The sequence below is a fragment of the Cydia amplana genome, chromosome 15 (genome assembly GCF_948474715.1).
Source record: "Cydia amplana chromosome 15, ilCydAmpl1.1, whole genome shotgun sequence".
Lineage (NCBI taxonomy): Eukaryota > Metazoa > Arthropoda > Insecta > Lepidoptera > Tortricidae > Cydia > Cydia amplana.
The window spans coordinates 16,756,754-16,781,241 of record NC_086083.1 but is presented as its reverse complement, the minus strand read 5'-3'; the positions used below and the strand labels follow the sequence as shown (position 1 = coordinate 16,781,241).

The 24,488-nt window shown below is 39.5% G+C and overlaps 1 protein-coding gene across 1 annotated transcript; it reads left to right on the top strand.

Annotated features, from left to right (window-relative positions):
- Positions 1 to 2,219: 2,219 nt before the first annotated feature.
- On the top strand, positions 2,220 to 23,382 carry LOC134654684 (uncharacterized). The gene is made up of 8 exons (XM_063510163.1): positions 2,220 to 2,522; positions 5,954 to 6,022; positions 9,094 to 9,233; positions 13,249 to 13,414; positions 16,333 to 16,463; positions 18,869 to 19,006; positions 21,121 to 21,298; positions 23,187 to 23,382. The coding sequence occupies exons 2-8, from the start codon at positions 5,963 to 5,965 to the stop codon at positions 23,325 to 23,327; spliced, it is 954 nt and encodes a 317-aa protein (XP_063366233.1). The 5' UTR covers positions 2,220 to 2,522; positions 5,954 to 5,962; the 3' UTR covers positions 23,328 to 23,382.
- Positions 23,383 to 24,488: the final 1,106 nt, after the last annotated feature.

The following is a 24,488-nucleotide window of genomic DNA, read 5'->3' as shown; positions in this document are numbered from 1 at the left end:
CACCAAGGCCACGTTGCGCCGCCGCCGCAACAATATGTGAGAGCGAGAAAGAGATATATGTTTCTCGGTCTCACTTATGGGCGCGCAAAAATCGGTGCGGTGCGGTAGTGTGTTACGACTTGGGCTCAGTGCTGGGACCAATAATGTAAAGGCCCCAGTCATGAATCTAGTATTAAACAAGATTGGGCAAGAGTGGTAGGGATAACTGACAGAACGGGATAGTCTTATGTAACTTTCAGTAGGAGTAGCAGCGAAAGCGCTATTATTGTTTGTCCTTGTCACAGTCTCACATTTTTTTTTATTCCCCACCATAATTTAGTTTGGATTATGGTAAGCAACGAATAAATTCGACCAATCATAGCGTCGCATTGCGTATGTTTTGTCCCTCACGGAGGCACGCGTAGACCACTTCTATAGGATGCTACCTGCTATGGCCCCAGTACACAATGGGCCATCGCCGGCCACTCCAAGGGACGCATTTATGCGTTAGAGGGAGCAAGTGATATTGCTATCTCATTCTACCGCATGGCTGCGTCCCTTGGAGTGGCCGGCGATGGCCCATTGTGTACTGGGGCCTTAAAATCTGGACCGCCTCTAAAGCCCCATCCACACTCCCGTTCGCGTTTTCCCGCCGCGATTCACGCACATTGTCTGGAGGGGGCTTAAAACAACCAAAATGGCAACCACAATCATGCAATACGCCGACGACATCCTCCTAAATTGCACCACCACATCCAGGAGCTCCGTAACAAGACCATAATATCCTTCCACCAACTTCCACCTTAGGCCCCCTCCTCACTCTGCGAAATCGACTCCGCACTCGCGTTCGCGGCTTCGCGCCTCGATTCGCGCATGAGTGTGGAGGGGGCTTATGACAAAGAAATATATAGTTGGTCAAACCAAATTGTAAGTATATAAAAGTGATAACACACTATCGCACCGCATCGCAACGCGACCTTGGTGCGTCGCACCCATAAATAAGAGCGAGAGACAGATATCTCTTTCTCGCTCTCACTTATGGGTGCCACGCACCAAGGTCGCGGGCGGTGCGATAGTGTGTTACCACAAAAAAATACTCATCCTATAAACTATACTCATCCTTTTCTTTTGGGTGCTAGTACTAGTGTAAGACAAAGACAGTATGATTCTCTCTATCTATGTTTGAAATGAGACAGTCCTTTGACAAAAGACAAATAATTTATGTACTTGGTCAACCAGATCTTGACAGTAGAAAAAGGCGGCAAATTTGAAAAATGTAGGCGCGAAGGGATAACGTCCCATAGAAAATTTGAATTTCGCGCCTTTTTTTACTGACAAGATTTGGTTGACCAGCTATAATACATCATAATACCAGTACAGTATTTGCTTTATTTTTTGCGCATGACAACATTATTGAATCGTAAACTTAAAAATCGTCGTCCCATCCCTAGAATATCACTCTATGTGTCAAATATTTATAGTCTGTGGTATGCAGCGAAAAGTGGACGCCAATTATTGGGCTGTACATTCCTGGGTTGAGCAATCCCAGGTCGAGCATTATCGGTACGGGCCAATAATATGCGACCAATATTCGGCGTTCACTAAATGGATTCGTATTATTGGGTCGTGTATTATTGGGTTGAGCGTTATCAGGGTGTACAAGCTTGGTCCGTGCCAATAATATGAAGCCACTGTTTGGACAGGGCAATAATGTACAACCCAATAACTCGCGTCCAAAAAAGTGGACGCCAATTATTGGGCTGTACATTCCTGGGTTGAGCATTAACCGGACTCGTTTTTGTCACCACATGACAATGACAGCTGACATTTAGTATAGTTTATTTTTACGTTCGCGCACGCCGTTAGAGGCAAGTGTTGATTCAGTGTTTTCTTAAAGTAAGTCATTTTCTTAACTATATACATATTACTATTTTTTAATGATTTTTTACCAAATTTATTGCATTAAGGTCATTTTACCCGGGCATTATGTATCTAGTAGTTCAATTTAATTTTGTTTTAGAATAGTACCGGTAAATTATTACGTTGAACGGAAAATACTACACGTAGAGATATACAAAGTCAAAACAAATATGGCCTTGTAAAGAAAATGTAACCAATGATGAGTTCTGTTGTTGCAAGTATATGATCCAATCATATTCCTTCGTTCCATGAAATAAATTCATAGATTGCGTTTTAGCCAATGACAGCGTTATTCCTACTTAAAAATGTCAAATATTTACATTCGGTATCCACTCTGTGGCTGGACCGTGGGACGGTCACGCATACGGCGCGTGTCGCATAGTATTTTCGGAATTCTTTATTTGTTTTAACAGTTTAATTTGTGTTTATCTATTGATGTTATCACACGTGGCGTTCTCTTGCAGTTAGCGCTAGAATTACCTGTATACTTATCGAATAATCGTCAGTGGTTTAATTACTTAATTTACGGCTTGAAGACATGAACATTTGAGCAGCTCGCATCGTATTGCATCCTATAACTCAGTTACACTAATAAGGAATTTCCGTGCCGTTATACCTTACCGGTAAGTGTTCATCTTATTAATAAATAAACCTTTTATTGTCCTACTAATGAAATTAAGAGAGAAGTGGTCATATTAATTATTGAAGCGATTATAAAATACCCTGCATACCTAGATTAAATTTGCAAGAAACAGTAGGTAAGTCATAAGAGAAAATACGATTTCTATTTGTGGCATGGTATTGAATTTTCGTCCAAGTGTTTCAAAGTTGCACATTAGTGTTTGTGTTTAGTATTTTAGTATATACCTACCTTTATAGGACATCGCGATCAGGAATAGGAACTAGGTCTCAGTTGCTACCTACGCAATCGTGTCTGTCTGTATTCATGTATAACCGTAGTTGTTTACTCGATGTATATGCACGGTCCGGTAGAAGTGCACTGTACAGTAGGCATGCAATATAACACTGATAATTTGAATCTTTTGCCTTATAAGCTGTAGGCTTATGTGGATTTAGTTAACTTTTACGATGTATTATCGAGCGCGATGTAGATTGATTAAAGGAAAGGTGTTAGGTACCATAAATGACAGTTTCTCCTCTGGTTTGAATTGAACTACAAATAAAATCAATGAAAAATTATCAGTTGGGGTTTTTTTATACAAAGTGACCTTTTTGCATTTACACATGTGTAAAAAGGTAGCTAATAAAAGAGAACTTTTAATCACATAGTTTGTTTATTTCCTGAATCTACCTACCTCATTATTTTGTTTACAATTTTCGGCTGACCTACAGGTCAAAATTATACAATTAATTTTATCTTAAAACATTATATTCTACATTAGTCTTTTTTGTTATCCTTATAAATTGATTAAAGTAGGTACATACTTTTGTACATGAAATTATGATAAGTTTGTTTATAGTAATTATTGTAATAGGAATAGGAGTACAGGCAAGGAAGTTATTTTTCTCACTCCTTGTCTCAGACAACGCTATTGATCTCATATTATTGTCTCTGTGACAAGACACTAAGTGGCCTAAAAATCAAATTTTTTAACTGTAGAGTTAGGGTACTAATTCTACCATGTAAAGTGGGTCAGGAACATCAACTTTTGACCCTCTTTTTGCATTGTGTCTCAACCAGAATCATTGAGACAATTGAGCATCAAGGAGACTTGAACTTGCTACCTTGACTATTTATACGCTAGTATCTATAAGTATTTGGGCCCAGCCAAAAATTTTTTTCGTATATTGTAGAGCTCCTCTTAGATATCTTTGAAATTCAACCCCTAAGGAGGTCAAAAAGTTAACATTTTGAAATGGAGTCGCAGACAGAGGCTTGTGTTTGTATATTTGCTTAGTAACCTTTAACTGTTCAAGTGATTTACCTAAATTAAACTGGTTGGATGATTGCAATACATGATATATCATCAATCATCATGCACATTGCATTTTTAGCTTTCATATCCTCCTGGTATGTATTAATTTTGAATTGAGCCTGGCATTTGTACTTACCAATCAAGGCAGCATCCTTCTTGACAAATACAAAAAAAATCTTGAGTTCAAGCCTCACTTTCGCCTGATAGAGCAAAAGAATATAATACAAAAAAATAGGATGTAAACTTATGTATCTTCTATTAGATATGTTGCCAAGAAACGTCACTTTTGACACTAACAGATCCAATCCATATTGTATCAAGATCTAATTTGTGATTAGAATCAGGCCATACATCATACAATTATCACATGCACATTATCCTAGTCTCCCAACTACAACTAAAGCCTATTATAATTTGCATGCAACAGAGTTGCATCTTTAAGTGTCATATATGTACCTTATTATATACCTTATTTCAAATGCATAAGGTTCACCAATAGTCATTTACGAGTGTTAACTGCTGTATAATACTTAGGTATGTAGGTAGGTATTCCGTTGCTATGCTCCATTCATTAGTCGGTCAAAGTCCAAGGCGAAGATGTACGCAGATAAAAGCCACTTTCAGAAAGAACATGAACTTTTGTTTAACATAATCTAAAAAAAAAACCCGTATTTTTAAGAAAGTTTATTTAAGAGCGGGCTAACTCAAAATTGTAGTTTTTGGGTTCCGAAACCTCAAAGGGAAAAAACGGAAGTTCCGTTACGGGATTAGCCCTTGAACTTAGGATTGCGTCTGTAAACAGAAAAAAAACAAACATTTTTGTTGTCTGTATATCTTACTCGTTTCTATCGCCATCTATTGAGCGAAAGTCGATTTATGAGTTTATTCTTCGTATAATTGCGTTTCTGTAGGCCAGCCATTCTCAGTGTGTTCCGCGGAACCCTAGGGTTCCGCGACACCCCTGCAGGGGTTCCGCAAGAATTTAGAATAATAAAATAAGCATAATTATTATGCTTATTAATAAAAAATACACTTCTAAAAACTATTATTTTTATTGTAGGGTTCCATCAAGTATTTCGCTTCCCAAAAGGGTTTCGTCAAAAAAAAAGATTGAGAACCGCTGCTGTAGGCAAACTATCCAAGAGGTCAACGAACCCTTGTAACCATTTGCTCAATTTATACGCAAGCAATCGTAACCCTCATTATTGTGGGTGCCCTTTTCTAAGTCGAAGAATATTAATTAGTTTGTGTAATTTAATTACTCATATAATTACTTGATTAGGTGAAGGTGTACTTGAACGTATATACAGCAGTATATACAGCCTACCAATTTGATTCCTAGGCTACTATAGAACTTTGTCATAATGAATCAATTTGTATCTTCTACGACAACGCTTGTAGAGTGGTGAATGTCATGTATCTAGTAGTTAAAGCGACAAGGTTCTGTACTGGCCTAGGAATCAAATTGGTTGAGTACCTAGCGAAAAGGATTCATCCTCAAAAAAAAACGATAGTGTAATCCACTGAATCCAGCCAGCGGAGCCGAGAAGAGATGTGGATTACAGTGATTGTACAACCAATGCTATGATTCCTCTCATCTCTCGTCTTCGCCTCGGTGGAAAGCAGCCTTAGACTTCGTTTAGCTACTTCTGCTGCTGACTGTACATCAAACAATCCATACTAATCCATACTATAAGATTATAAATCCGAAAGTGTGTCTGTCTGTCTGTCTGTTACCTCTTCACGCTTAAACCGCTGAACCGATTTAGTTGAAATTTGGTACAGGGGTAGTTTGACTCCCGGGGAAGGACATAGGGTACTTTTTATCTCAGAACTCACCCCTTAGGGGGTGAAAAGGGGGGTGGAAATTTGTATGGGCAATCAATAACCGCTGAACCGATTTCGATGAAACTTAGTATGCGGATAGTTTGAGTTGTGGGGAAGAATATAAAATAGTTTTTATCCTCGAAAACATAAAGTGGACCAATTTGGGGATGAAAAAAAGGATGAATAAAATGCAGGTTTGTTTAAAAAGTAAGGTACCCAAATTACTTATTCCACGCAGACGAAGTCGCGGGCAAAAGCTAAATTTGTTATAAATGTTATATTTGTTTCAGAACGCAAACATGGTTGTGCTGAGGCGTCTCGTGCCGCTGGCGAACAATGGACTGCGGAATAAAGGAAATGTATGTATTCACGGACTTTTGTTGAGTTTAGGGATCACTTTACATTGGACATTTCATACCGTTAGCATTGACAACCAAATCAGCTTGAACCCTGAATTGCTCGACAATTAAAGTCCGTGACTGTACCTGCCTGGTGGCAAATAACGAAATTTAGACTTTCATGCTGCATGGAATTAGGCCCTCTCAGAAAGACAAAAGGGTCACATTTTATGGTACAAGTATGGTTAACTATTAATTCACGTCTTCCCTGTAGATATCGCAAAATTAGGAGAATCAAAAGCTAATTTTTACGCAGCACACTTACAGGCGGAATACATTTTTTCAGTACTTGAGACTCAAATATGTACCCCGGGGCCCGTTTCTCAAAAGCTTGTATCTTGTAACACAAGTGGAAGTCCCTTTCTAACAAGCTGTCAAAAAGTGACAACCGCTTGTATTAGAAGTTACAAGCTTTTGAGAAACGGGCCCCAGGTCGTTAGCTTTTGTTGTTTTGTCCACTGAAGTGACCTTTTACTGAAATGTGTTTCGCCCAAAAACAATGCACTTTCATCACGTGACTTCCAAATGATCACACGTGAATATTTATGTGACATAATAGCATAGTTTTGGGTTTGGGCGGGTGACCCGCGTCACGATCAGCCGAGCGACGCGTGCGCAAACCGGTGGATCATTAGCTTCTCACGTGGATTCCGGTTCGTTACAGCCAAATATCATAATAACGTGTTCCTAAAATATCAGAATGTCAAAACTGATTATTCTCATAATGTCTAAAGCTCGAAATGACTTACGCCTACTTCTTAAATTACCGTATTCTTAATATGATTCCGGTTCGTTACAGCCAAATATCATAATGCCCTTTTACATATTTTACTAAATCTCAAATTGTCTTAGTTCCAAAATGCCTAAATTCCCGACTATAATTAATTTAGACTCTATCGCGTTTTGATACTTTTTCAATTCTACCATTTCCCAAAATGTCTCAAACTTGACTTGATCATGTTTTGATGAATTTACAATTATACCATTTCCCAAAATGTGTAAAACTCAATGATACAAAAACGTCACTTTGCCAAAATATCTAAAACTCGGTATATATGGAAAAAAATTAAAATTATGTTGGAGTTTACAGTTTTTAAGCAATAAGTAATTAGATTAATTATCAACGGCATCCAAATAATTTTTATTCTGTACATTTATAAATACGTAACACTAAAAATACTGTGTGATTAAAATTTTAGGTATTATGAGACAGTATTATTTTGATTTTTGGGCCTGTCAACAAAAGGCTTTTTGAATTTTGGTAATTACGAAACTAATGCATTTTCACTTTCAGTCTTAATAATAATTCGGTATTTGAAGTTATTGTTTATTTTTTTTACCAACTATACAATTTGGATATCGGATGTAATGTGTAAATGTTATTATGACATTTTATTGTATTGAAAATAAGTCAAATTGGGAATTTAGGCATTTTGGAACTAAGACAATTTGAGATTTAGTAAAATATGTAATAAGTTAGGTTCCGTACCCAAAGGGTAAAAACGGGACCCTACTAAGATTCCACTATCCGTCTGTCTGTCTGTCACCAGGCTGTATCTCATGAACCGTGATGATAGCTAAATAAACAGTTGAAATTTTCACAGATTAGGTGTGTATTTCTGTTGTCGCTGTAACAACAAATACTAAAAAGTACGGAACCCTCGGTGGGCGAGTCCGACTCGCAGTTGTCCGGTTTTTAGGAATGCTGGAATACGCAATAGCGCAATCGCTAACTGCCTCTATCTGCCTTTCGATGGAATCTGCCTTTATATATCTGAAGGCAGATAACAGATAACTTTATTGTAAAAAAATCAGAACAAAACAGGAAAAATAACATTCGTCATTAGTACAAAGGCGAACTTATTCCTTTAACAGATCTCTTCCAGTTAACCTTGTTGTAAAGTTAGATTTTACCGCGGTCAAAGGCATAAAGTCCACCCTAGGAATAGGTATGTTTCAAAGTTCCGCTAATTCCTTTAATAACCGGTTAATGATGCTAGCTCTATCGCTCACGTGCGGAAGATTAACGTTTATCTTTGCCTAAGGCTGTTCTATAAATATAACTTTCCGAAAGTATCTTTGATTGATCATAATTCTCAAGGGTCATTAACCGATTTTTACGGATTTTTTATACTACCTCAAAGTCAAATTGATAAGACTGCAGGCTGCATGATGGTAACAGTTACAGTTACTGTATAGGCGTAGCCTATTGACGACTGTAACTCCAGATCCAGAACCTTGGAGGTTAAGGATTTATAGTGATAATAATACATATTTCTCGACTTTCGCAAGACCCCTTTTCGGGGACCGTGCGAAGCACTAATATTTCTAGGATATTAAAACCCTTGTTTCGTCTTTCTTCGAAACCCCAACCGCCAACATCAGAAATCGAAAGTCGTTATGTTCCTCTATCGCTCGAATGTGCCAAAGCGCTGACTGTTTTGTTATACAGTGTGTTTGACAAGAGCGTGACCGGGTTCATGTATATTTTAAGGATGTGGCACAGAAAAAAAAGTACTAGCTGAATAGAATGTTCTTTTGCCTACAATGCTTCGTAAAAAATAATAAAAATCTTTTGACAATTTCCCACCTAAACTTCAATAAAAAAAGAATGTCGCTTACGATTCACGTTATTATGAGGCAGTGTTCTGTACGTACCCGAAAGGGTCCAAAATGTTACGTACCAAGCTGATTGCATATAAATAAATCGAAGGCGTTTGTAATTAAGTGGGTGAAGCTATATGGAGTATAAAAATGTTTACGATTTACCAGAAAACGGGAAAAAATAAAAAAGACCTCCTCCACATAGGATTTAAAACGGGTCTTGCAGATGTTTTCAAAAAAATCACTTCTATCATTGCGTTCTGGGCCTTCTGAGAAAGAAAACTAAAGAAAAAAGGTTTGAAGATATCTCTAGATACAATCAGAAGGCGTTTGAATGAAAATGGTTTAAAATATCGCAATACAAGTTTTACCGGTCACGCTCTTATCGTACATAGTGTATTTGGTAATAACTATAGTTTGTCCACCAGCCGTTCCGGCCTCTGCTCTCCTGTGCCCCCGTGGCCATGGTGGGCTGGGACCGCGGCGCGCACTCCCAGGACATCACCAAGAACATCCAGTACATCTCCAGCGAGAAGATGAAGCTCACCGCCGACCCTAACACTATGAAGTAAGTTCATTTTGGCCATGATGGGCTGGAACCGCGGCGCGCACTCCCAGGACATCACCAAGAACATCCAGTACATCTCCAGCGAGAAGATGAAGCTCACCGCCGACCCTAACACTATGAAGTAAGTTCATTTTGGCCATGATGGGCTGGAACCGCGGCGCGCACTCCCAGGACATCACCAAGAACATCCAGTACATCTCCAGCGAGAAGATGAAGCTCACCGCCGACCCTAACACTATGAAGTAAGTTCGTTTTAGGTCTTCGTCTCTGGTTCACGCAGCGCCCGAACAGCATGCCATTTTATAAGAATACTAGCGACTCGCCCCGGCTTCGCACAGGTTTTTATTTTTATTTTATTTTATTTATTAGGCACACAAAACAAAACAGATAACATTTGTTACATGAAATAATTATTTTCAGTACAGGTTTTGATTGGGAATGCCATCCAAAGCATGTATGCACAATTGCACATCATGATAACATATTGGAGCGACGAAACTACAACTATGCTAAGGCTACAGCTAACTAACTTAATTACACAGTAAAGCAATTTTAAAGCCAAAGGTTAACAAATTATACATAAACCTTCCTCTTGAATCACTCTATCTATTAAAAATCCGTCGCGTAGTTTTATAGATCTAAGCATATATGTATAGGGACAGGGACAGAGAGCGGGAAGCGACTTTGTTTTATACTATGTATGTAGTGGTTGCTGGCTCCTATTAGGAGCACGGAATCTTATATACGGAGATTTTACATATGGAAAAGACTCACGTGACTTCGTCCCATATCCTCTTGAAATCGCAAGTGTCTCAAAGTTAGTGCAAAGTTTTATATGTTGTTGATATGATGGGTTTGGCCGCAAGACGGGCGAGGATCTGGTAGGCCCGGACGGAGATGGCGGGATGACTAGCGGGCTCAGCACGGTTCCATTTTTATCGACTATCACTATGCCCGTCACTTTCGCAAGTTTCGCACTTACATACTTGTTAGAACGTGACAGGCATGGTGATAAACGATAAAAATGCGACCGTGCTACTAGGGCTGGACGCATAATTATCTCAGCGACTGGCCGATGATATTATCTTATCTTGTTGTCATTTCGCATTAACATAGAAAATTAAATCTGAGAGAGCTCACAAGGAGCAATTAATATGAGTCATTTTGTATTAATATTTTACATATAAAGTGAGCCGTTTGCTCGTAAGTGGTATACATATAAACATTGCAACATCATCCTATTGTCGTGCAATGTCAATGCATGTGATAGTCATCAGATTTTATCAGAAGCTTTTTAAAATTGTTTGAATGTAATGTATTTTTAGTAGTGGAAAATTATGCGTACATACGTACCTAATTGTATAACCTTTTCCATTGTTGTTCGAATACCTACTTTATTAAATACCTACTCTAGCTTTTAATGGCTGGGGCCACAATAGTGACTCATTTAAATAAAGTGAGACTGAAATAGTACTTAAATACGTAGAGTTTGCTCTATTTTAATCGGGGTTAGAGGGTAGGTAAATTAAAATTAAATAAAATCTTATGCGATAAAATGTATGTGTTTTATTTGTGTATGCACAAAAGAAAATAAATATCGCATCTTATGGCACATAGACAAAGCGCTGGTGGCCTAGCAGTAAGAGCGTGCGACTTGCCATCCGGAGGTCGCGGGTTCAAACCCCGGCTCGTACCAATGAGTTTTTCGGAACTTATGTACGAAATATCATTTGATATTTACCAGTCGCTTTTCGGTGAAGGAAAACATCGTGAGGAAACCGGACTAATCCCAATAAGGGCCTAGTTTACCCTCTGGGTTGGAAGGTCAGATGGCAGTCGCTTTCGTAAAAACTAGTGCCCACGCCAATTCCTGGGATTAGTTGCCAAGCGGACCCCAGGCTTCCATGAGCCGTGGCAAAATGCCGGGACAACGCGAGGAAGATGATGATGGCACGTACACAGAGACACAAAGAATTTTAGCAGACTTAAAAACAACGATTCTTTAATACCACTTTATGATCTTTTACACGATATCTACGCAATCTATCAAGGTATTAGTACCAATTTTTTTTATTGTTTGCACAAAGAACTGCATTTTATCGAATTTTGATGATGCGATTATTTTGATAAGGTAGGTGTTACTACGAGTTGGCGATGTTTCGTGAAATTTTAGAAAGATAAAATTTTTCTGTCGTTTCTTTTTTTGAAAAGTTCAAAAAGGTGGAGATCGGCATAAGAGACTTAGCGCCAGTAGGGTCTATATCACTTAAGTCCATTCTGAATTCTGTCAATAAATAATAGTATTATAGTACTAAGTATAAAAGACTCACTCTCTAACAAAACGCGTCTGTTACGATTAGCACAGATATGATGGCCGCTAGGTGGCGACAGCGCCACGCGCGGCTTATGTCTTTCCCCAAAATTGGGGCCGAACGGATGTACTTTTAGCTATCTATAGCAAAGCGACGAAATCGCGGAGTGAGACACGCCTGGTTCTGTTCAATATGAGGTCTAAAGCTCACCTAACCACTTGTAGTTACTATAGTTACGATTACGGCCATATTATATGCATTATAGTTACTTTGACAAAGAAAATGCAATACATAAAACACGACAATATTAATAAAACACGACCATCGTATTCATAACATTAGATAACCCACGCACTTCTGTATGCACATTGTTTAGTTATTCAGCGCACATATATCAGCATCATACTAACAAATTAGTTACACACATTTAGAACCCTATCACCTCACAATAAGGTCTAGCTATAGTGACCTCGACTGTGCATTGATGATATCGACTACGTACTGACGATGACATCTCGCTCTAACTTATGTTAATCAGGTAAGACCATAGGCTGTCTCGTTCTAACGTGTGATATGCATTAGGTCAATGTGGTAGATTTTTTAATTGTTTTAAATGGATGTTTGTACAGTCACCTGCAATAACATGTTACACAACGAAGGCCGCAAAAGTATCTGATACGAACTTATTTGTAGGGCCATAAGAGCGTGTCACATAATTTTGCGGCCTTCGAAGAGTAACATATTATTGCAGGTGACTGTGCCATCAGCCGTAAAAGTGCATGGCGATTTTATCAATGAATTCATTCATAATTTCTCCATGCAATTGCGCAGCTGTACAAGACCTGACAATGACAAATTAACAAATACAAATTCTTTATTTCTGAAATAGAATAATAACAGTGTTACATGTATGCTGACTACGCTAGGCAAAGCCTGTCCTGTGAGAGAAATAATACGGTTTACAGTAAAAACAATGATACTATATGTTAGTTACAACAATGATGTTTAAAACAACAATTATGAGCAAAGGTGTAAAGCCGTGTGTTAAGAGTATTTATATGTAATCTTAACATTCTAATAGTGTAAACATTTGTAATGACAGGTATAAGTATCTCCACATGTAACCGATTAAAAATACGCTGTAAAGATAATGAAAATTCACCTTTTTACTTCTAGTCATTATAATACTTACACTAACTCGACAACTCAGACTTGTCTTTTACACTTTGCGCCATTAAATTAATACAGATTTATGTGTACTTATACATACAGATTCTAGGTTTTTTACACTTTTAGAAATCATATTGTGTGTCGTATGTGCTTGGGATGTAATTAAAGAAAAAAGAAAATATTCAACTTCCATCCATCACCTCACAGTATACCTACTGTGAGGTGATGGGTATACCTACTGTGAGGTGATGGATGGAAGTCTTTAATTATATTTTGAATTGTACTGTGCTTTAGTTTATAACTGTTATGCTGTATATAACTTTTTTTTGTAATAAATAATAACAATATTGGTACAGATAAAAATATATCATAAACAACTGGAAAAGGAAAAGGAGAGGGGAGGCCTTTGCCCAGCAGTGGGACACACACATAAACAACTGCGACTCAAACGTCGATTGTTGTTGATGTGTATATTTAAGCTAACCAAAATTTTTATTCTTATTCAAAAAAATAATCAATATTTTTGTCCTCAGACTCGACAAGCAGATCAACCGGCCCCTCTGCGTGATGATCAACTGGCTCCTCGCACGTCAGAAGCACGTGATGAAATACGCCACCTTGTACCTGGAGCAGGGGTTCGACGTGCTCAGCGTGTCGTGCACGCCGTGGCAGCTCATGTGGCCTGTTAAGGGATCACAGGTAGGTTGTACTGACAAGCAGATTAACCGGCCCCTCTGCGTGATGATCAACTGGCTCCTCGCTCGTCAGAAACACGTGATGAAATACGCCACCCTGTACCTGGAGCAGGGGTTCGACGTGCTCAGCGTGTCGTGCACGCCGTGGCAGCTCATGTGGCCTGTTAAGGGATCACAGGTAGGTTGTACTGACAAGCAGATTAACCGGCCCCTCTGCGTGATGATCAACTGGCTCCTCGCTCGTCAGAAACACGTGATGAAATACGCCACCCTGTACCTGGAGCAGGGGTTCGACGTGCTCAGCGTGTCGTGCACGCCGTGGCAGCTCATGTGGCCTGTTAAGGGATCACAGGTAGGTTGTACTGACAAGCAGATTAACCGGCCCCTCTGCGTGATGATCAACTGGCTCCTCGCACGTCAGAAGCACGTGATTAAATACGGCACCCTGTACCTGGAGCAGGGGTTCGACGTGCTCAGCGTGTCGTGCACGCCGTGGCAGCTCATCTGGCCTGTTAAGGGATTACAGGTACGTTGTACTGACAAGCAGATCAACCGGCCCCTCTGCGTGATGATCAACTGGCTCCTCGCTCGTCAGAAACACGTGATGAAATACGCCACCCTGTACCTGGAGCAGGGGTTCGACGTGCTCAGCGTGTCGTGCACGCCGTGGCAGCTCATCTGGCCTGTTAAGGGATTACAGGTACGTTGTACTGACAAGCAGATCAACCGGCCCCTCTGCGTGATGATCAACTGGCTCCTCGCTCGTCAGAAACACGTGATGAAATACGCCACCCTGTACCTGGAGCAGGGGTTCGACGTGCTCAGCGTGTCGTGCACGCCGTGGCAACTCATGTGGCCTGTGGGGTCGCAGGTACGTTCATATTAACCCTTTAACCGCCAGAGTCTGATATATAAGACATTACATATCCAGCTCATTTCGCCACAGTCTGATAAATAAGACAAAGATCTGATTTGGTTTTTACAGCACATTTATAACTCCCGTAACTATGCCAACCTTACTCTGCGTGGTATAATTACTGTCGGTGGCGACACGAGCACGCTCGATCAAAAATTGCTGGCGGTTAAAAGGTTAAAGAAAAAACAACACTTGTTCTTTATCTAAGATAAAATATATCTCATGGTAAGATCGACATATATCTAGCATATAAACATCAACATAAGCTTGTCTATTTTCCTAAGATGGCATCAAAATGGCGCCCATTTCGGGCGGTAACTGAAATTGCGTCTGTTTCGTTCGCGAGGACATGACTAAAGCGTTTTGTTACAATCGTCACAGCTTAAGAGGTTCTCTTATGGTGCTTGTAGCACTTACTTCTCTAAGATAGAAATCTATGTCATGGAGATAAATATTATCAAGTAATCAAATATCGACATAAGCTTGTCTGTTTCTCTAAGTCTTAGAGTCTAAGATAGCATCAATGGCGCCCATTTTTTGGCGATAATGTCTACGTCGTTCGCCAGAACGCGCGCTTGTTCTTATATTCGTCACAATTTAACAGCTTGACTTTTAGAACTTGTATGACTTACTTTTTATGGGTTCTCGCATGTCAAAAGCACGTCATGAAATACGCCACTCTATACCTGGAGTAAGGTTAAATTAAAATACACAATTTGAAATAAAATTGGAGTAAGAGTTCATGTGCTGAAGTCGTTCACGCTCATTCCACTATGTTCTATATTTCTAAGTATTCTGTACTGATATTGTATTTGGAATGTCAATTAACACGAAAAGTTTTGCTTCGCGATCGTTCCTCCGGAAAAGATTTTTTTGCCAGACTTTTTTATGGTTAAGCAAAAAGTCAAGTACTCTGTCAGTTCAAGAAACTTTGGTGATATAAAAAGTACAGCAGTGCGTGATTTTCACAAGAAGTTTATCGACTTTCACATCTGGCTGTATGCCCAAATGGAAAATATTTACATCATAAATTATTATTATATCTTTGTGCAAAGTCATGCTGAACTAAGTCACCTTTGTTTTTATTTCTTAGTACTTCTTGATCATCTTTGATGAGGAAGGAACAAATGTATATTTTCAACAATTCTTAACGTTAATAAAAAAACAACTCTACTTTGTCATTAATTCATATTTCCTAATAAATTTATACTTTTTTTAAGTACTTACGTCCAGCGTTAATTTTGTATGTTTGTTAGTTGTGTCTGTCTGTTTTTCGGCATTGTAGCTCCTAAATTGACGACCCGATTTGAGTGCTGATTTTTAAATCGAAAATCTGAACTGTCCGAAATTAATCGTAAATTAATCGTGGCGGAAATGAGGTTTAAAAAAATTGTTTACATATAACCAATGAAAAGGTAAATTGTTTTAGGAAAAACATTATGTGCTATTGTTACTTGTGAGGCTCTGATCTTTCCTAATTATCTTAAGAGGCAACAGGAGTGGTCATTTCTCCATACAAACGTACTCGACTGTTTCCTCCGTGGGTTTTGAAGCTAGAGCAATGATTTTTTCAACACGGATGAATATTGTCAATATCTGTGTCGGACCGTTTTAATTTATTTGATATTTTTGTTTTTTAAGGCGCTAGAGCCCTTCAAATAAAACGGCCTAATTGACTATGCCGCAATGAGAGGTGTGGTATTCAAAACTGATATCAATTATCCAAAAAAGCAAAACGGTCCGACACAGATAATTTCATAATCATTTAGATTTCCAAATTTGGTTACGATTGATTAAGTTTTGGAGGAGGAAACAGTCGAGTACGAAACTTCGATTTTTGAGATTTTTACGCAGGATTTTTCGCCTTGTCCTTATCGCACTAGTTTTAGGAGTCGCTTCCGATAGCGACACGGGTATATTTACCTAAAATATTTAAATCTCAGCTCCTGTTTCGTCTTAAAACGTTTAAAAAGACCATACATTTAAAAATGTGTATTATCTTGTAGTTGGTAGCGGGTGACCTGCTGAAATTCATCACCGCGAACGAGGCCCATTCGACGCTGACAGTGCACGGGTTCTCCGTCGCGGGCTACCTGTGGGGCGAGTTGTGCGTCCACGCCCTCAGGGACCCCAAAACGTAAGTTCTATTTCATGCGGTACTGTGAGTTTTTAGGGTTCCGTACCCAAAGGGTAAAAACGGGACCCTATTACTAAGACTCCGCTGTCCGTCCGTCCGTCTGTCACCAGGCTGTATCTCACGAACCGTGATAGCTAGACAGTTGAAATTTTCACAGATGATGTATTTCTGTTGCCGCTATAACAACAAATACTAAAAACAGAATAAAATAAAGATTTAAGTGGGGCTCCCATACAACAAACGTGATTTTTTACCGAAGTTAAGCAACGTCGGGCGGGGTCAGTACTTGGATGGGTGACCGTTTTTTTTTGCTTGTTTTGCTCTATTTTTTGTTGATGGTGCGGAACCCTCCGTGCGCGAGTCCGACTCGCACTTGGCCGGTTTTTTTAAATACGTAATAAAAGTTTCACATCTTAAGTCATAAACATAATATACGACTAGTACGAATAGAACGGAGTGCACTTTACTAAGGGCCCAAGTATTTTGAATCTTTTGTATAGAAGTTTTATTTGAAGAATTAAAGTTTTAAGAATTTAAACAAAATAGACCAAAATACTCGGCTGTGAACCTCTAAATTTGTCAGTCAAAAACAACTTTCTTTATATAAAATTGTTTTTCATTCTTTACTGATTAGATATCGCGTCGCCTCTAGTCGCCATCAGATATACAGAGCGGCAAAGGAGCTCACAAATATGTGAACATGTACTTTAATACATTCTTTTCTTTCTCTTCGTAGGCGCTATTCGCTACATACGGTTTTTCCCGTGTTATCGGCTAAGCTCGCGTTGGCACTGAATATGTTAATGTCTTGATAATAGAGGCTTTATCCAGATATTTGCGAACAAATTGGCTGCTCGGATATATCTGGGTGGATCAACTATTTCTTGTTGTTATTATGTCCGGTCAGCCAAGAGACAATAGTAGCATAGTTTGTTAGAAGACATTGTACACCACCTTCTTCTGACACGCTTGGTAGACGACCCTCAATGGAAAGGGTTTCAAGTATCACAAAAAAGCGTGTTTAGTGAATTTAAATGCCTAAAAATCAGGTTTTAAAGAGTAACCCAGGAGAACGTAACCATGGCAACGAGTGACAAGAAAAAGTTGATTCACCCATCTACATTATATGATGGCGACTGCACGTGGGAAGCTGAATCGCTCAAAATTTAGAGGTTCATGGACCTTGATATATCAAGGTCATTACCAAGTTATAAATAGCGTCGACTCATATGGTTTAATTTAGGCCCAAGGTCCGTTTTACTACAACTACAAACAATAATGCGGTCAACGCGGAAGTGCATTGTATAACGTGTTTGTAAACAACTTTGTTTACAATTGTCAGGAATTTAGCGGTGTTTGTTTAGCGTTCTATTTTACAAGTTGATGTGGTCAAAATAGTGGATTTAAAAGTAAAAAAAAAAAGTAATTTAGTGTAGTGGACACACACACCACTTCAATACCACATGATAGAGCATATAATATAACTCGCGGTTTATATGTATACATACGTGCTAATTTTGAGAGTCCGACCGCTTATTTCAGTCGCATTCTCATTTATTTATAACCTGTACTCTTGTATCGTGTAGGTACATAGGTAATATCCACAAAAATTAGTTCTTAGAGTAAATCTGTGGCCCTAGTGAAAAAGGGTAGGTACAAGTCTCGGGCAGCGCAGTTGTAAAAGGGCGTAAGTTCCACGTAACACTCATGCCCTTTACTCCTAAGCTGCGCGAGACTTGTACCCATTTTCACTAGGGCCACAGAAATAAACATGTCTGTTTGCAGTAAAAAGTGATACCTATTGTAGTACATAGTTTCGAATCGCCTCCGAACGTCGGGTAATCCGAAAAAAATAGTTATTTGTACAACAAGAGATCAAAGTTTGATATTTCTTCGAGTGCTTATTTTGAGTCCCGTGCAAGCGAAAGATTCTATAATAGATTCACGAGCGTAGCGAGTGAAGCTAATTTAGAATCTTGAGCGTAGTAAGGGACTCAAAAGCGCACGAGATGTAAATAACTTTGATCTCGTGTAGTTCACAAAACTTTTCACCTCAGCAGTGAGAACATATTAGAGAACCCGAAAAATGTATTCCTTCTTCATCACTTACCTCTATTCACTCATGTTTTCTTAAGATATACCAACAATTAAATTTTCACCTCAGCATCTCGAACAAGGGTACTTTGCTACTTAAAAACAGTGAGCAAAATCGCATTTTGCTCATTTTGTCTCACTCAGTGTTTTTAAGTAGCAAAGTACCCTTGTTCGAGCTGCTGAGGTGAAAACGATATTTCCTTTACATAAGAGTCCATTTTCGTAATCACCTGACATTCGTCGATTCGAAACTTAATTCCAAAACACAGCTACTTATTTTGGCCCATGATTTTCCATTGTTCTGATTCAAGTTACCAACCCGTCCTGGATCGCGTGTCGTGCCAAGTGTGGGACTCTGCGGCTGACATCAGCGAGATCACCATCGGGGTTCCCAAGGCCGTGTTCCCCAAGAACCACATCATGCAGAAGACCCTCAGGGCCTATATGGAGTGAGTATCGCTTTGTTTGTAGTTACCAACCCGTCCTGGCGGCCCCAATTTCACCACGGTGACAGGTGCGACAATTGTAAAACATCACTGTTGCTGACGTCACAGGCATCCATGGGCTACGGTTACCGCTTACCATCGGGCGGGCCGTATTCCTGTTTGCCACCATCATTGTATTATTTAAAAAAACATTATTATATCGGGAGAAAAACAGATATTTCTCTTGCGAAGTTTTTGACAATTGTCACAAGAAACACGACAATTGTCACGAAATTCCGACACAGAACTCATTTCATGTCAAGAATTACCGACAATTCTTTTGAATCTTGTGACATTAATTGTCAAAAACTTCGCAAGAGAAATATCTGTTTTTCTCCCGATATAATAATGTTTTTTTAAATAATACAATGATGGTGGCAAACAGGAATACGGCCCGCCCGATGGTAAGCGGTAACCGTAGCCCATGGATGCCTGTGACGTCAGCAACAGTGATGTTTTACAATTGTCGCACCTGTCACCGTGGTGAAATTGGGGATCGCGTGTCGTGCCAAGTGTGGGACTCGGCGGCTGACATCAGCGAGATCACCATCGGGGTTCCCAAGGCCGTGTTCCCCAAGAACCACATCATGCAGAAGACCCTCAGGGCCTATATGGAGTCAGTATCGTTTGCATGACTTTAATCATCATCATCTTCCTCGCGTTGTCCCGGCATTTTGCCACGGCTCATGGGAGCCTGGGGTCCGCTTGGCAACTAATCCCAGTAATTGGCGTGGGTACTAGTTTTTACGAAAGCGACTGCCATCTGACCTTCCAACCCAGAGGGTAAACTAGGCTCGTATTGGGATTAGTCCGGTTTCCTCACGATGTTTTCCTTCACCGAAAAGCGACTGATAAATATCAAATGATATTTCGTACATAAGTTCCGAAAAACTCATTGGTACGAGCCGGGGTTCGAACCGGCGACCTCCGGATTGAAAGTCGCACGCTCTTACCGCTAGGCCACCAGCGCTTACTAGATACTAGACTAGATGAACCGACGAACTTTGTTTCACCTATATCTATAAAAAAATGCAGTCTTAATTTTTTCTTTCATTAGATTAGAACCTTCTATTGACAAGCAAATACAACAAAAAAAGCGAAATTGGTCCACTCGTGATGCCATTGAAAAAAAATACATAAAATAGTTATTTACCTATAGATGACAGGAAAACCTATTAGAAACGTAAAGTTATTGAAACCTTATACTAAAATGAATTCTGTTTATAGGTGAATAAAATTCATTTTTAGTTAAGGGTGGCCAGTTACTGACGAATTACCCTATATGTATTTTTTATTAATACTTTTATTTTGATAAGTCTTGATAATCTGCTTCCCGAAGTGAGCCATAGCAATGCCGGGACAACCCTACCATTGAATCATCATAGTCTAGTTTTTAACCATTCTATGTGCACGTATAAAATAGTATATCTAAATCAAGATAACTTCTTAGACAGACATCAGATAAGATAAGACGATGAAGATACACGTACACAGGTGGCAGTTTTGTTTATATTTTTTGTGATAAAACGATTTTGATACAGTAATGTTTGGTTTTTATCGTAGAGCGAACTGATAATGGTATCAATTTGAGATTATCCGTTTTATATTGACCTAGGCATGACTTTGCGACCGAAATAAACATAAAACGAAATGTACGAATCATTAAGCAATAACAGAATCTGTAAAACCTGGCTGGGCCACTATTTAAGGTTTTTCTTCTGAAACGTTTGGCCACAAAAACATCCTTTTTGCAAAGTAAACTAAAGTAAAATTATATTTTTAAAATCGGTCAGCGACATTTACATCGATTTAGTGGATCACACTTGGCTAAGCCTGTCCCGTGTCTCCATATTAGCGCATTATGTTAATAGCTATTTCAATTCAACTCCATTTATTTATTTAATAGACAACAATGGCCCATAATTAGACCCATAGTGGAACAAAAACAGAAAGCGACTTAAAACAAAAACAGACAGCAATAACAATCTACCACTAACTTACTTATTTATATATATTTTATATATTGATGTGTATGCAAAGTGTCGCGTCTACTTAACCCCAAAACGTAAATCTCCCAGATACCACATGAAGGCCTTCCAAGACGCGGCGACGCGCCACTACGTGCGCTCATCCCAGATGTTCCACACCAACCCGTGCCGCGCGCCCGCGCTGTTCCTGCTGTCCCGCTCCGACCCCGTGGGCGCCGAGGCCAGCAACCGCGCCGTCCGCGACAGCTGGGTCGAGATGGGCACCAAGGTACGGCGGCTGTCGCTAAACATGGTAGTCGTTTTCAGGGTTTTCGGGGGTGCAGGCTGTTTTGGAGATATTTGTAGTAAAATGAGAGATGGTAGTCGTTTTCAAGGTTTTCGGGGGTATAGATTTCGAAAATCTACAATTCAAGATGGTTAACAGTTGTCACGTACATTTTGTTAAAATTCCCCATGGTAGTCGTTTTCTAGGTTTTCGAAATTCCTCAAAAACCCCTCGCGTAATTAATGGACGCCCCCTTGTGTTTGGGTTTGATACAATTTACCCAGGTATTGGCTGTTGTATACTATGTATTAATGTCTCTGTAAATGTTGTATTGAATTGTGAGCCTATGAGGTCTGCTTACAGAATATTTTATGAATTTTGATTTGTCTTAATGAATACTAGTTGAGCGTTGAAAGAAAAATACAGTCAGCGATAAAAGCTTGTAGAGTCTGTGCGCAAAGAGAAGAGTCGTGGAGTGTATGGGGCCCAATACATTCCACGACTCTTTCCGAACAGACTCTAACAAAAAATTTTTCACCTCAGCAGCTCGAACAAGGGTACTTTGCTACTTAAAAACAGTGAGCAAAATCGCATTTTGCTCACTGAGTGAGACAAAATGAGCAAAATGCGATTTTGCTCACTGTTTTTAAGTAGCAAAGTACCCTTGTTCGAGCTGCTGAGGTGAAAACTTAATTGTTGGTATATCTTAAGAAAACATGAGTGAATAGAGGTAAGTGATGAAGAAGGAATACATTTTTCGGGTTCTCTAATATGTTCTCACTGCTGAGGTGAAAAGTTTTGTGAACTACACGAGATCAAAGTTATTTACATCTCGTGCGCTTTTGAGTCCCTTACTACGCTCAAGATTCTAAATTAGCTTCACTCGCTACGCTCGTGAATCTATTATAGAATCTTTCGCTTGCACGGGACTCAAAATAAGCACTCGAAGAAATATCAAACTTTGATCTCTTGTTGTACAAATAACTATTTTTTTCGGATTACCCGACGTTCGGAGGCGATTCGAAACTATGTACTACAATAGGTATCACTTTTTACTGCAAACAGACATGTTTATTTCTGTGGCCCTAGTGAAAATGGGTACAAGTCTCGCGCAGCTTAGGAGTAAAGGGCATGAGTGTTACGTGGAACTTACGCCCTTTTACAACTGCGCTGCCCGAGACTTGTACCTACCCTTTTTCACTAGGGCCACAGATTTACTCTAAGAACTAATTTTTGTGGATATTACCTATGTACCTACACGATACAAGAGTACAGGTTATAAATAAATGAGAATGCGACTGAAATAAGCGGTCGGACTCTCAAAATTAGCACGTATGTATACATATAAACCGCGAGTTATATTATATGCTCTATCATGTGGTATTGAAGTGGTGTGTGTGTCCACTACACTAAATTACTTTTTTTTTTTACTTTTAAATCCACTATTTTGACCACATCAACTTGTAAAATAGAACGCTAAACAAACACCGCTAAATTCCTGACAATTGTAAACAAAGTTGTTTACAAACACGTTATACAATGCACTTCCGCGTTGACCGCATTATTGTTTGTAGTTGTAGTAAAACGGACCTTGGGCCTAAATTAAACCATATGAGTCGACGCTATTTATAACTTGGTAATGACCTTGATATATCAAGGTCCATGAACCTCTAAATTTTGAGCGATTCAGCTTCCCACGTGCAGTCGCCATCATATAATGTAGATGGGTGAATCAACTTTTTCTTGTCACTCGTTGCCATGGTTACGTTCTCCTGGGTTACTCTTTAAAACCTGATTTTTAGGCATTTAAATTCACTAAACACGCTTTTTTGTGATACTTGAAACCCTTTCCATTGATCTCTTGTTGTACAAATAACTATTTTTTTTTCAGTGTACCTGGAAGTGCTGGGACAAGTCCCCGCACGTGCAGCACTACACGCACCACCCGAAGGAGTACTTGGCCGCGTTGTACGAGCACCTCGACAAGTACGGACTCGTCTCGCAGCCCGAGAAGATGCGCATGCGGTTATAACTCGAGGGAAACTGAACCTTATGCCCAGGAAATAACGCCTAAGCTAACAACGTGATTCAGGGCGTGTAGGTATAGTCAAGATGAAGATAGTTCGTCAGGTGACAACCAAAACTTATTTACTAATTAGAAAAAAACTGCAAAAAAAGAATTGCAGAAAATCCAGACGCCGTGAGTTCAAGTTCAAGGCAGTCGTTTTTTTACTTTTAAATTTATTCTAAGCTTAATAGCGTCGTTCGCAGACGTTTCTGCTTGTTAAACATTAATGCAAAACAATTGTTAAACAAAAACCGGCCAAGTGCGAGTCGGACTCGCGCACGGAGGGTTCCGCACCATCAACAAAAAATAGAGCAGAACAAGCAAAAAAAACAAGCAAAAAAACGGTCACCCATCCAAGTACTGACCCCGCGCGACGTTGCTTAACTTCGGTCAAAAATCACGTTTGTTGTATGGGAGCCCCACTTAAATCTTTATTTTATTCTGTTTTTAGTATTTGTTGTTATAGCGGCAACAGAAATACATCATCTGTGAAAATTTCAACTGTCTAGCTATCACGGTTCGTGAGATACAGCCTGGTGACAGACGGACGGACGGACAGCGGAGTCTTAGTAATAGGGTCCCGTTTTTACCCTTTGGGTACGGAACCCTAAAAATCAACCTTGTTTTATAATTTAGTAAGATTCACTATGGCTCAGAACTTGTAGTAATTATAAATTTTGGTTGTCACCTGAAGATTATGTTCACACTTATGCACCTTACTGATTTTTAATAAGACTACCTACCATTTTTAGGGTTCCGTACCCAAAGGGTAAAAACGGGACCCTATTACTAAGACTCCGCTGTCCGTCCGTCCGTCCGTCCGTCTGTCACCAGGCTGTATCTCACGAACCGTGATAGCTAGACAGTTGAAATTTTCACAGATGATGTATTTCTGTTGCCGCTATAACAACAAATACTAAAAACAAAATAAAATAAAGATTTAAGTGGGGCTCCCATACAACAAACGTGATTTTTGACCGAAGTTAAGCAACGTCGGGCGGGGTCAGTACTTGGATGGGTGACCGTTTTTTTGCTTGTTTTGCTCTATTTTTTGTTGATGGTGCGGAACCCTTCGTGCGCGAGTCCGACTCGCACTTGGCCGGTTTTTTGTAGACAGTCACAAGG

Excerpts from the sequence above, each read along its gene's own strand:
- LOC134654684 (XM_063510163.1), top strand. The coding sequence starts at position 5,963 with ATGGTTGTGCTGAGGCGTCTCGTGCCGCTGGCGAACAATGGACTGCGG. Across the intron at positions 9,234-13,248 it reads GCCGACCCTAACACTATGAA|ACTCGACAAGCAGATCAACC; the intron begins GTAAGTTCATTT and ends TTTTGTCCTCAG. Across the intron at positions 19,007-21,120 it reads ACCCTCAGGGCCTATATGGA|ATACCACATGAAGGCCTTCC; the intron begins GTGAGTATCGCT and ends TAAATCTCCCAG.